Genomic DNA, 14,128 nt, shown 5'->3' with positions numbered 1-14,128 from the left:
ATTATGTGTTGCAAACATACACTAATGAAAAAAGGAAAAAGGAAGAAAGAGATCCACTATTATCCCATCAGAGCCACTGTCAAAACCAAGAAGCTAGGACTCCTGGCCCTGCAGCCACCTCTCTTCTCTCCGAATCAAAGGGGAGGTGCAGACTCACTCACTTGCTCACTCCTCGGGCAGCTCACATGAGCACTCCTGCTGCAGACAGTGGTGAGCATGCAAACCGCACTCTGGGACCTGATTTCCAGCCATCCCTACAGGACACTTCTTTCATTTTTCATCCTTGTTAGAACTATAATCAGTAGTCCCTTCCTTTCTTCTCTCCTTCCTTCCACACAAATGTTTCCTGAGCAACAGCTAGGCAGCGAGCAGGATTCAAGGCACCAGGGATGCAGCAGTGAACAGGCCTAGCTCCTGACCTCCAGCAGGGGACATAGAAAACACACAAAAAAGCATATTCAGGTCCTGAGGGGGATCTGAATCCTGAAGTCAGCAGCTACAAGAAAGGTGTGATGTGACGAGGGTGAGAGATGCGCTCTTTCAGATAGTGCCCGGGGAAGGCAGGCCTCTGTGAGCAAGGCCTCGGTCTGTCTGGACACTGTCACAGAGCGCCAGAGGCTGGGGGACTCAAACTGCAAGCATTTAGCTCTGGCTGTGCTAGAGGCTGAAGGCCCAGATCAAAGCAGGAAGATCTGCTGTCCACAAAGGGCCAACTTTCTGGCTCACCTCTGGTTCACATCCTGCTATGTCCTCACGTGTTAAAAGGGGCTGGTGAGCTCGAGGGTCTCATTCACAAGGGCACCTTCCAGCAAGGCTTTGCTCTCATGACTCAATCACCTCCCAACACCATCATCTGGGGATTAGCATTTTCAACACATGGGTTTTAAGAGGACACAAATATTCAGTCTTTAGAATGTTCCAGAGGATCAGAATGCTTTCCTGTGAGTGCAGAAGAATACAAAAGCTTTTGGGATCCCAGGAACAGTGAGGGGAAGAGACAATGTGAATCCTGGCTCCACCATGTCCTAGTTGCACAGCCCTCAGCAGAGCCACTCCGAGCCTCGGCTTCCTCGACTACGAAACTAGGCTTACACTCATATTTTGCAGATGCTGTGAAAACTAAGCAGTAAAAAAGCCTGGTTGACAGTAGGCAAAATAAATGAAGACACATTCAAATTCTTACTCTTTTCCAGGTACTCTTTGAAGGAAAATCTGGAATTGCCACAGAAATAGGAATAAACCTCTGGACAAATTGGATCAGTCCCCAGTAGCCTCCCCCCAAAAAATTCTCAAATAGAATCCCAGAAGTCAATGCAAAAAAGAACCTCTTCCTTGGAATGATGTCACCGCCTGACAAATTCCAAGCAAGATGACCCTGGATATTGGCACTGATTTCCCTTCCCTTCCTGAGCCCCTGACTCTAAGAACTAACAGAGGCAATGCTCACCAGCTGTGGAAGTTTCTAGATGGCTGGTAAGGCTCTCACAGCAAAGGATGCCTGGCTCAACACTAAGTTTTGTGCCTTCACATAAATGCACATTAGTGTACTGAATCTTCAGAAGCCAGTAAAGTATCCTCATTTTATGAATAAGAATCAGGGCCCCCAACATCTCTAGTTAAAAGAAAGAGAAACCTAGCCAGAACTGCAGGTCCTAGGCTAAAGAAAGGATGCCTGTGCAGGCTCCAACCACCTGGGGACCTTTCTGTTGCAGCACAGAGCTCAGCCCTGAACCACAGGTGTCAGGGCACCAATGAAACTGTCCAATGTGAGAGAATGTGGGTGTCTCAGGATCCACCCCCTCCGCCCCGCGCGCACACACGAGGTATCAGGAAGGCCCTCAAGGACTTTGTGTGCAAGGGAAAACCATCAGAAGGCACAAGGAAGGGCTGAGGAACACACTCCACCCTTCCCCATCTTCATGACCCCTGAAAGAAACGAAAATATTTATCCCTAAAATATTTAGGATTGTTGAGTTAAAGACAGTGACAATACAGTTTGGGTCTCTGCCTTTTCCTCTTTGCCAGACAGCAGGACAGTGAGGCACAGAGACAAAAGGGCTTTCTACATCTCTAGGCATCCCTGCCTCAAGCGAGATATAAATGCTGCCCTTGCAGGAGAGAGCTCTGGACCAGAGGGGCCTGGGAGCAACTACACTACCTCCCGGTGGTCTCCTCACATTCGAGAGCCTGAAGCTCGCTCCCTTGTCTTGTCACTCCTCTGAACCTGATGGTGCTTTGTTAAAATACTATTAAGCAAGGCTCCCAAACCACTGATTTGAGAGAATTACTTTGAAAGAGTGATTTTTTTCCAAGTAATGCACACTGAAAGTGTAGTATAACTACGCTGGGTTTTCTCTTGTTAATCTGTCTTTTGTTAACAGGAATCTCTCCTGGCTAAAAACTTATAAGGATTGAAAAAGGAAATTATATTTTTCTCCCCTCCAGCAATAATAATCCCTAGAGCATAAGGACTCCTGAAAATAAAAAAAAAAACATATTCAGTATACCCATCCTGAAAACTAGTGCCCTTATTCAAGAATTCATTGCTTCATTAAAAATGGTAAGTTTGGGCCGGGGACAAAGCTCAGTGGCACAGCGCCTGCCTGGCAAGCATAAGGCTCTGAGTTCAATTCCTGGTGCCAAAAATAATAATAATAATAATAATAATAATAGAGAAGGTGAAGGAGGAGGAGGAAGAGGAAGAGGAGGAGGAGGAGGAGGAAGGGAAGAAGTAGCAGTAGTAGTAGTAGTAGTAGTAGCAGTAGCAGCAGCAGCAGCAGCAGCAGCAGCAGCAGCAGCAGCAGCAGCAGCAGCAGCAGTGGTAGTGGTAGAAGTTGTTTAAGGCTCTTGGCCATGGATGTCCACCCATTGCAAGGCTGCTTGCGCTGGTGAGTGACAGCAGAATGTGTTTCCTTGGGGGATCCGGAATTGTTGGAAGTGTAGGCTTTGCAAGCAGAAAACCTAGGTTCATCACCAGATTCACCAGATTCACGTATCTAGGAACCATCCCTGGCACACAGCCCAGTTAATATTTTTTGAACGCTATAACTAGCTGGGAGGCCTTGGGCAAATTATTCAACCTTCCAGAGCCTCAGTTTTCTTACACAAACAGAGAGAATGACTACCTACACCTCAGAGGACTGTTGGAGAAATGACATGAGAAAACAATGGCAAAGTTCTTGGCCCTTGGTAAGCTCTGCCAAAGCATGGTATTACATTACTAGGTTATTGTCAAAACTGGAATAACACAGACACACTTGATTAAGGAAGGGGGGATGAAGTCTCCAGAAATAATTAAACACCACTGTCCTCCTAAACAAACCGTCATGTTCCAAAGTCTGGCTTGGAGCTTGTGCAGAGCTGGAGTAAGATCTACAGAGGAAGAGCCAGCAAAAGGAAAGAAGCCACTGGCTGTGTGGGTAACTTCAGACAGGGAAGTAAGCCTGGAGGAGACAGAGGCTCTCAGGGCCCCTCAGATTTCTAACAGCAGAACAGATGAAGATGTGGAACAGGAAACTGCTTCAGCCAGCTCTCCTGACAACAAAAATGAGAGGCCAGGGCTGGGGATTTAGCTCAGTGGCACCACACTTGCCTTATAAGCACAAAGACCTGAGTTCGACTCCTGGTACAAAAAAATTAGAGGCCAGTCACATCCCCAGCAGGAAGTGCACAAGCAGCAGAGAACGGCTGCTTCAGTCCCATCCCTCCCCTATGCTCATCTTCCTTTCCAAGTCCAAGAGAATATCCAGGACAGAAGGCCCTGGAAGTAAAAGACAGAAACCCAGCTCATGTGGAAGGTATAAAAGTTAAACAAAAACATGAAGGAAAGCTATAGTCCAGGGCAATGCTCAGCCCCCCAAGTGCAAAGAAATGATTTTTCCAATTCTTAAAGTAGGAAAAATACATTAAAACATTAGCAGCTAACGGTGGTAATGTATCAGAAGCCGGGGATTTAGCTCAGTGGTGCCACCACCTGCCTCGCAAGCGCAAGGCCCAGAGTTCAATCCCTGGTTCCAATAAATTAATTAATTAATTAATTTTTAAAAGTATCAGGAAACCGGCAGGCTTCACACTTCTGGCAACACACTAACTCAGAACACCAAATGGCTATTACACAAATGCCGCATAACCTCTGGGCAACCAATCCCGCAACCAGCAACTCATCCCAAAAGAACAAAAGCAGGAAAAAAATACCAGCCCATATTCTGATGTGCACTTAACCACAGCTCAGCACTTTACATGAGGCAGCACTTCTCATTTTTCCCTTGCAATAAAGAAATTCACACACACACACACACACACACACACACACACACACACACACAATGACTGGTAACCCCCTCTCAAAATATTCTAGTAAATTACAATAAAAAGTGCTGAAATATTATGCAGCAGTTCAGTGGAATGACCAGGTCCATAAAGAAGAAAAGGATGAGTATGACATGATGTTCAGAAGCAGAATGCAAATGTGCATATTAATAGTAGCTCACACATTGACTCTAATTCTGATGCACACACTCTTTCAAGCACGTCAAGGTTGATCTCCACAACTGGTACCCATGCTAACCTTACACTGACACACAGAAACAAGGCATTGAGAGTTTAAGCCCAGCAAGCTGGGAGCAGACATGGCAGCCTTGCTTCTGAGCAGGCCCTCCATCTCTGCCTCTGACAGCAAAGGAGACGCTGCACTTCCTACTGGGCACAGCTCCCTGGGCGCAGCCTGGGAACCACACACCAACTTGCAGGAACAGAGTGGCTCTGGGGTTTTGCTCAAAACTGTCTTTACTGCTTCCTAATTAACTTTTTCATAACAGGCTTTACATTTTAAGTACCAAAGGGCCTTCCCGAAAGGGACAGCAATAATATGAGTCCGGGTACACAATCTTCTCTTGGGCAGTAAGTGACAAGAACATGTTCTCAAAATGCGTCAAGACAAAGCCTGTGCAACTGCAGGACACCCAGGAGGGGACAGTTGCTTAGCAAAGAATTTGTCAGTTATCCCCAAGTTCCCTGGATGAACTAAGTGAGCTGGGGCTCCACTGCAGTGCACAGGCAGCCACCGGCCTGACTGAAAATGAAAGCAGGAAGCCACTCGATAGGATAGGAGAAACCTTCAGGCTTTGGAGAGTCAGAGTTGATGAGTTCCCCTGCCAGGCTCATTGCGGGGTTTCCAAGACTTGAGCTTCTGCTCTAGAGAAACTGATGTGCTTCACATGCTGAGATGAAGTCTTAATCCGAGCCTGGATTGCTCTGGGACCCCTGTTCCTGAGATGCCCTGAGTTAGCAACTGACTTGTGTCATTTCCCCTCAAACTCATATGTTGAAGCCCGCAGTGGCTTCCACCAAAACTCAAACTGAGGCTCAGTCCCCAGGAGAACAGTGTTGAGACATATTCCAGCCATTAAGAGGAATAAATGCTTTTCCAAGGTAGTGAGTTAGGACTCACAGGAATGTTAGGTATCCTGGTACCAGGTTAGTGACTAGAACAGTAAACTAGTATAAAGCCAGCCTGGTGCCTTCCCTCAGCCTCTGTCCAACACATGTTCTTTCCACTTGCACCTGCTTCTCTGCCATGACTTGACACAGCATGTGGCTCTCACCAGAAGCTAAGAAAACACTGCTCTTGGACCTGCAGAGCTATGAGCTAAATAAACCTCTCTTCTTTATAAATCATCCTATCTCTGGCATTTACTTATAGCAACAGAAAACAGACTAAGACAAAGTCCTACCTCCAATGTGGTTGCATTTGGAGACAGAACCTTTATGGAGATATATAAGGTTAAATAAGGCCTGGTGTCATAAGGAGAGAGAAAGCATCAGGCATGGTCATGCATGCCTGTTTTCCAACCTACTCAGGAGGCTGAAGCAGGAGGATCATAATTTCAAGGTCAGCCAGCCATGGTGGCACACACCTGGGAGGCTGAGGCAGTAGGACTGCTGCAAATTTGAGGCCAGCCTAGGCTACATAGTGAGTTCAAGGCCAGTCTGAACTACATAGCAAGACCCTGTCTCAAAAAAAAATTCAAGGGCAAAAAAAAATTCAAGGTCAGCCTGGGCAACTTAGGAATATCCCTGTCCCACAATAAAATCTTTAAGAGTTCTGAAAAAAAAGGCCTAGGACTATAGCTCAGTGGTAGAGTGCCTACCTAGCATGTGCAAGCCTCTGGGTCCTATCAAGAAAGAGAGAGAGAGAGAGAGAGAGAGAGAGAGAGAGAGAGAGAGAGAGAGAGAGAGAGAGAGAGAGAATATGAATCACCAGGGATATACATGCAGACAGAAAAAAACTGCCTGACTTTAAGTCAAGAAAAAAAGCCTTATCAGAAACCACCTTTGCTAACACTTTGCTCTTAGACTGATTACCTCCAAAAAATAAATTTCTGTTGTTGAAGCCACCTGGGCCATGGTCCTTTGTTAATGGCAGGCCAAGCAAACTAGTGCAGCAAAAGGTACACAGCACTCCACCCCTCCTGTTTGTCTCAGTGATGACACAGATGGTGGGGAGAGGCTGGGGGAGACAAAATCAGAATCACCCTGCAGCAAGGCTCCTAACAATCCTGCCCCTCATCTGTGGGGGAATACACACAAGGTGAGCAAGATCACTGTCCCCTGAAGACTTCCTAAATGTACAGCCACCGCAGAAAGCCACTCCACCCAGCCACCCATTCACAATCATCACCCAAAGACCACATTAGTGCCGCCCATCAGGGGTCAAATGAGGACACACTGACATTCTCCTTAAGAGATTCCAGTTGTAAACTCTGGATATGTCCCTACTTGCTAAAGATTACAACGATAAAACTCGATTTAATTTCTAGAAGCAGGGTAAGTGAAAACCAGAACAACACTTTACATCACGGGAGAATGACTGGAGGAGCATGCTCAGTAAAAATGCACAAGCTGGCCAGTAACTTCCTCAAAGACAGAGAGCATCCCAGGGAGGACCAGCGACCTAGATCAGCCTCAAGAGCAACTGTCAAGGAACCCTGTCCCCCGAGATGTGGGGACTCATCCCAGGGAGCACAATGTTCGGTGCCTGAAGGCCACACAGACATATGCAGCCCTGCAAATGGTGCCCAGACGAGGTGCCCACAGAGCCATCATTTCCATCCTAGGGGCTACTATCCTTTCAGAAAAAGGCATGTAAGGCAAAAAAAAAAGAGGCGACTTTAGAGCAGCTACTTTAGAGTCAGAACCAAGTCTCTCCCACCCACCAAGGTGGCACCGTACAGAGACAGAATCGGAGGTGCAAGAGAAACAAGGCATCAAATGACACCAAGTCACAGGCTGCTATTTCCCTTCTCCCGTCCTTTCCATTACTCCCAGGACAAATACTGGGGTTCAGCACTAGGCTATCATCAGCATCTTCCTAATTCTTACTCACCTATCTCCATTTGGGGCAGGGAGGGGGGCATAAAACTTTATTACTACTGTTATATTTTCACCATCAAGATTTAGCATCTTAGACTTTCCTTCCTGCCTTTGTACAGGGCCAAAAGAAACACACTGGTTACTTTGCTACCTTAAAGCAGACTCCAAGAATGTCACCAGCAGCATGACCTTTGCAATGAAATCCAAAAACTCCAACTTCACTGTTTTCCTCAGTAAAACCATCACTGCACACAAAGGCAGCGATTTTCTTGGCGCTCTTGATCAGCAGGACCCTACATATTTGCTAATGGCAGAACCTGACCGTTTGCCTCAACCCTGACTTCTTCTAGCACTATTCCCTTTGCATGAGAAACACCTCCAAAAGGGCTGGTGCTCAGGGCTGTGCCCAGATGTCTCTCCTGTTCTGCTTATCACACCATTTCTGGCTCTTTGGAGGCTATAGGGCTGCCTGGCAGTATGAAGGTGAAGGTGAAGATACTGGCCCTCCCTGCAGGTGCCACAGGCCTGAGCAAAACACAGAAGCTGTCCCCCATCTCTTTTGAATAGCAACAAGGGTCTCAGTCAGAACCTGAGACAGCAACCAGGTCAATTTAGTAACACTCCTTTCAGTGCCTTGATTTTTACAGTGACCTGCTATTTAAGTCAACTAATAGTGGTTCTCTGCTTATAGTCATGACAATAAGGCTTCCCTTTTAAAGAAAAAGAAACTCGAATTTGTTTCAAGTGTTTCATTAAAAAAAACAATGTAGGGTAAATAACAGTGAAATGGTAAACAAATGATTGACATTTGAAAAATTTCAGCAACCTATATATTGGCCCATTCCATCTTCCCCATACACTGGGTGATCCAGAACTACCTGCTCAACTGAACTCCAGGCTGAGAAGCACCTTAGTAAACCACCTTGCTCAGAGCACGAAGTGAGCTGGTCATTCTCACCCAACAGCCTCACAGTGTCCACTCATTCCCCAAGGCTCACCCTTGAATTGCAAATGCTGGTGCCCCCAAACCCCAATCTTCTTTCCTTAGCAATGAAGACATATGGGGAGGAGGAAATACATTTCCTCTTTTGCAGCCAGGGGAGGCTATGGGGCTAATGTTGGCCAAAGATACAAATGGATACCGTGAGCAACTTCTGCATGGGATCCTTAGAGCTGGGGCTTTGGCTTTTGTTTACCAAGGGCCCGTTCTGTAGTGAGGATGCCCATGGGGCTTGTTTCAGGAAAAAAAATTTCAAAATATGTAAAATATATAAGTCTACAATGGAATCCAATTATATTGAAACAGAATGATCCACATGTTAAGAAAAATAACATAGTAAAATACAGGACTCTACCTTATCACATGAAGTAAGCACCATGTTTCCAAGCAGAAATGACATTCGATGCCTGTGACTTTTGGTGACAGTCATCCACTTCACCATCACGACTGTGCTTTCTATGGCTTGTGGCTACTTTCATAAATGAAGCAAATACTAAACTTCAGTCGCAGACTGATGAAGAACTTATCATTTTTACTGTGGCCATATTCAGACCCCTGAATCCTATATGTAAACAGAGAAATTCTCTCCTTTGTCCTTCTTCCCTCCTGCTACCTGGGATGAGAACAGAACGGCTGGAGCTAAAACAGCTATTCTCATCCATGAGGTAAGGCACGAGGAGCCCTGGTGACCATGGAGCCATGTACCAGCCCCAGCCCACATACCTCTGGAAAAGATGAGTTTCTACCTTGTTAAGATACAGCTGGCTCATTCTTTGTTATTTAAAGTTATTCAAACCTTCTCTTAACTGCTGTTTCTGATATTTTTTCTGGGTGGTAAAGTTGCAAACCTGATCATAAATAATGTTTCATCGCCTTGGAGAGACACCTCTTCCTTACTTGCAAAAATGACCCCTCCGACATTACGAAGGCAACCCAACCACAGTGGTGTCTCTGTGCCTCACTGCCTTGCAGAGGAAACAACCCCGGAAGCACAGGGTGCTTCTGTGAGCCGCAGAAGAAACTTCCCTTCCAGCTCTACCCCACGCTGGCCTGGAGAGGGTGCACACGCCCGGGGCCCATGGGTTAACCACGGTTCCAAAAGCTTACATGCTTCATGCTTCAGGTCCACAGCCAGGTACACACCTGCTTGCTCAGGCCCAGTCATGGAGGAACACACACAAAGGCGCTGCTGTGACACACGGGCCCACAATCATGCCACTGTTGGTGGAGATGGGTCAGAAAGTACTTACTGATTGTCATGGACTCTGGCACGGAGGCAGAAGGTAACAGATTGGTTAGAGGACTTCCTTGGCCTGGAGAACTGGCTTCCACACTGGGAAAAAGCAGGCAGAGGGAATTTACACTCAGTCACTTAAAATGTAAAGCTTTGCCATTCAAAACACTAGCAGGAGGTATGTTTATTCAGTTATCTACTAGCAGGGACAGAAAGCAGCCATCTGAAATTAGTCCTCATTTCGAGCAGATTCCACATTTGCAAATTTGTCTACTCTGAAATTTAGAGAGGGTGATCAAAAAATATGGTGAGTGTTTTAAAAAAATGTTTAATGGGCCAGGGATTTAGCTCAGTGGTGCTGCCACCTGCCTCACAAGCGCAAGGTCCCGAGTTGGATCCCCCATACCAAAAAAAAAAAATTTTTTTTAACTTATTATAGTAAAAAACATTGCCAAGAATGATGGGATAAATGTGTTCAAAGTGAGGGGGGGTATTGAGGGTATTTTGAGGATTAATGGCAATGTGTCTTTCATTGTAATGATTTTTTAATTGAAATAGTCACCATATTCTTCAACCATACTTTGTATTTGTAACCGCAAATCAATACTCACAGGGCACTTTCACAAGTCACTTATAAGCCAAAAATGTAAGTCACCAATTTTTATGTCCTAGCTAAGGTCAAACAAGGTGACAATCCACCTTCTTGTTTCTGATCTTATAACTGTAATCAAGTTCTTTCTCATGGTTCTATGTAGTGTCACATTTTTCACATTCTTGTGGTTTTTTTTAATTGGTCGTTTTGTCACACAACAAGGCCATGTTCCTAAAGCAAGAAGGATGTGATGTGCCTTAGGGAGAAATATGTGTTAGATAAGCTTCATTCAGGTATGAGTGATAGCCTAGTGGCCACGAATTCAATGCTAATGAATCAACAACAGATATTATATGCAGTGTCTTTAAACAGGAACAGACACAAGACCAGATTATCCATAAGACCAGACTGTCCACTGATCAACTGGTAAAAACATCAGGCCCACAGGCTCACAGAACTTCACATTTTCCCTTGAACAAGATGCAGTATTCACAGCAACTTTATAGGACGTAAGTAATACAAATGAGAACTATATACTTACAATAAAATTGCTACATGGAAAAATACAACAATAACATCTTTTATGAAGATATCAAGTCCATCCTGTGGCGCACGCACACACATAGAATAGAGGGAAAAGCACTAAAACATCTTCAAAGTCATGGAGTCGGGGTTAAGAGTAATATTTTTCATCCATTGTTATATTTTGCAAATTTGCTAAAATAAATAGCAGAAAAGGACTCAGCGCCCTGGAAGGGTCCGATGGCACCATCCTTTCTGACACCAGACCGTACCAGCTGCCTCTGGGTGGAGGCATTTCAGAACCCTGTCTATTCTGAGCGAGACCAGGACACTATGCGGGGCTTGGGGCAGGCAGGAGTCCCCGGTTGGAGTTAAGTTGAAAACATAGATGGATTATATACCTGGGCATCAAATGAAAATCATGGAGAGGAAAGGGAAAAAAAAACCCCAGTAAAATCAACAAGGATGGTGGTGGCATCAGGGATACCTCGCTGTCCATCTCTGCTCTGCCACCAAACATCCAATGACTTGAGGCAACTCGGTCTACTGTTGAGATTCTTTTATTTGAAGAAAAAAAAGAAAACCTTTTTATGCTTGCTATATGCCAGACAGCATACTAAGCACAATTATATAATATCTAACTGACTTAAATATTATATATAGCATTAGCATTGTTAAATACTAACAAATATTTAAGAAAGTAGTGACAGAAGAAATACTCAGATATAGACCAAAAAGTGTCACAGAAAAAGAAGTATGCAAACGAGATTTGGCCCATACTGTCTCTTATACCTGACTCTGAGAGGAAAGATAATAAAGACCCTTGGCAAATGGACACTGAGGTCCAAGACTAAATCTGAATATAAATCTGAAGTAAAGCTTTGCCTTATAACCCTATCCTGAAAAGAACATAATCCAAGTTGTTAGTAGCACATTTCAATCCCAAAGGCAACTTGGCTTGTGAATATTAACCTGTACCGAAGGCCAGGCCCTGCCAGAACGTGGTCGTTCGGTCCCATCCCGTTCTCCAGGCTCCCCAGGGCCACACCTGTGCAGAGAGCAAGCACAGAGAGACAGTCAGGTTATTTTAATTCTGTTTTCTCCTTGTCACCTGTTCTGCTGTACCAGCAACTTAGAAGATTTTCCCACCTGTGCACTAGATTTTAATTTACCCGTTGCATTTTTCCAGATACAGTGCTATCATGACTTGGCATCAGTTGCTGATAGAAGGTCCCACTTATCCTGTCACTTTTTTTACCTTGAGGCACATGGAATTGTGCATGAAGTCCACATTCAGAGCCAACCTCAGAATCAGGGAATAATAAAACAGCTGTTAAACAAACTGCTCTTGCCTGTCAGCGACACTAGAGAGCAGCATGGTCTAATCACAGATCATGCCTGCAGCTTCCTACAAAAGCCACTTACCCTGCATGACTGACATTTGGAAAGGGCATTCCCAAGAAGGAAGGTCGTAAATAATCTCCACAACCAACAGGCAAAAGACGTTAACAATTCTCATAAACACATTAGCAGCTGCTCGAGTCTCCTTCTGGGAAAAATTACAGTCTCAGAGCCTTGGGCTGGGCATAGGAACCCTTGCTCATTCAAGAAACTCAGTGCTAGTGCCCACTGGAGAACCAGGCCCAGGGGTAGGAGACACAGAGGACGGGAGCACAGCCTCCTCACCACCTCACCTCTGGGTTCTGCCTGGAGTTGTGCCAGAGTCCCAGTGACAAAGGGACTGGGCTTGAGGGAAACCAGAGGGGAAAAGGTAGTCTGTAACCTTTTCTTCTACTTCAATAGTTCCACCAAGCTTCTACTCCCTCCTAACTTTCAAGAAATCAAAGGGGAGGGGCTGGAGATTTAGCTCAGTGGTTCCGCTGCCTGCCTCAAAAGTGCAAGGACCCAAGTTCGATCCCCGGTACCAAAAAAAAAATAAATCAAAGGGGAAATAAAGTGTCTACTTTTCAGCCTCCTCCTCCTTGCCACCTAGTACTGAGATTAATTTCAGGACACAGGCTCTGCTCAACTGCTGAGGCTCGCATCCCTGCTCCCCAACTTTAATTCAGCAAGCTACCTAGCCTAGTCATACCTCAGTTTCCTCACCTATGAAATGGGCTAACAGCAGTGTCTGCCACACATTTGAATGCCTGCTACATCACTGACTCACATTTTAACATGAGGATGCTCAGTGAGTGGGGGCTAGCATCAGCCCTCCCCCTCCCCCTTCCCCTCCCCCTCTCCCTCCCTCCCGGCCACTGCAAGGTAAGCAGCTTCCTCTACCACCTACTCCTACCATGAGGTATTGCCTCGTGACAGCCCCAAAGGCAATGGAGTTGAGTGACCTCGATGGAAATCTCTGAAACTGAGCCAAAATAAACCTTTTTTCCTTCCAATGATTACCTCAGATTCTTTGTTTACAGGGGCAACAAGCTAACACAATATATAAGTGCCACCTAAAGTATCCCCCAGGTTACTTACAGCTCATTTCTACTGCACTATTGTCAAGGGTTCGATACCACCTAAGGGCCCTTCTATGGCAGGTTACCTTAGTTCTGTGTCATCTTTGCTAACTAACTCAGGAACAGCTGTCAGATTCCACACCCTGAAGTAAAGTCTGCAGTTCAACACACACAGTGGAAACCCATGGCTGGACCAATCTTGCAGTTGGCATTCCAGATGGCATGCCACACCTGACGCTGACTCGCCCAGCTGACAGTCCCTGAGCCCTTCATTAGCAAGACCCTGGCTGGCTGGCATCTGCAGCAGGCCTAGCACATTGTCCCACACAAAGGTCAGACCATCTCACTCATCTTCAAGGGCCCTCACAGACAAGGACTATTATTAGGTTAATTTTACAGGTGAGGAAATGGACCTCGAGGATTTAAGTGACTTGGGAAGGTCACAGAGCTAAAAAGTGCAAGGACCTAAACCCTGGTCTGCCCAATGGCCAAGCTGAGCCCTTCCCACTGCAGCATGCAGGCTCTCGTCTAGCTGCCCTGAGCCTCTCGTCTATTCCTCTACACATCCTGCACTTTGCCTCTATCCTTTTTTCCATGCCCTCTCTTCTATCTGCACATCATTCTTCCAATGCCACTCATCCACCCTACAGCACGTGTATCTCTCCACACACTACAGCCATCTAGTCACCCAGTCAACAAAGGTGTACTGAGTCCCAAGCTGGTCAGGGACACATTTAAAGGTGGACATGGCCTTGCCCTCATGGACCTCACAGACTAGCAGTGGGAGCAGGCATTGTCAAGTAATGACACAAATGCACTGTGACAAACTGAGGTCAGAGACACACAGAAAGTTTGCAGTATGGTGCACACGTCCTGACCTGTCCAAGGAGGGGTCAGAGGAGCCCTCTCCAAGAAGCGACACTTGGGCTGCTACCTGCAGGATGCAG

The 14,128-nt window shown here is 45.8% G+C and overlaps 1 protein-coding gene across 17 annotated transcripts in view; it reads right to left on the bottom strand.

Moving 5' to 3' along the window:
* Nucleotides 1–14,128, bottom strand: part of Snx29 (sorting nexin 29) — a 543,288-nt gene that overhangs the window by 447,425 nt on the left and 81,735 nt on the right. For 16 of the 17 annotated variants that reach the window (XM_087208901.1, XM_087208905.1, XM_087208903.1 and 13 more), the window contains 2 exons: nt 11,692–11,767; nt 9,622–9,704 (listed from right to left, as the gene is read on the bottom strand). The exons of the other annotated variant lie outside the window; for it this stretch is intronic. In XM_087208901.1, the coding sequence (XP_087065027.1) occupies nt 9,622–9,704; nt 11,692–11,767 (159 nt within the window). The remainder of the gene's footprint in view (nt 1–9,621; nt 9,705–11,691; nt 11,768–14,128) is intronic. 17 annotated transcript variants of the gene reach the window in all.

The sequence above is a fragment of the Heterocephalus glaber genome, unplaced genomic scaffold (assembly GCF_053883595.1).
Source record: "Heterocephalus glaber isolate CG9 unplaced genomic scaffold, H.glaber_assembly_v1.0 deba00000943, whole genome shotgun sequence".
Lineage (NCBI taxonomy): Eukaryota > Metazoa > Chordata > Mammalia > Rodentia > Bathyergidae > Heterocephalus > Heterocephalus glaber.
Note: the sequence above shows the minus strand (reverse complement) of the source record. Positions and strands in the feature narration are given on the sequence as shown.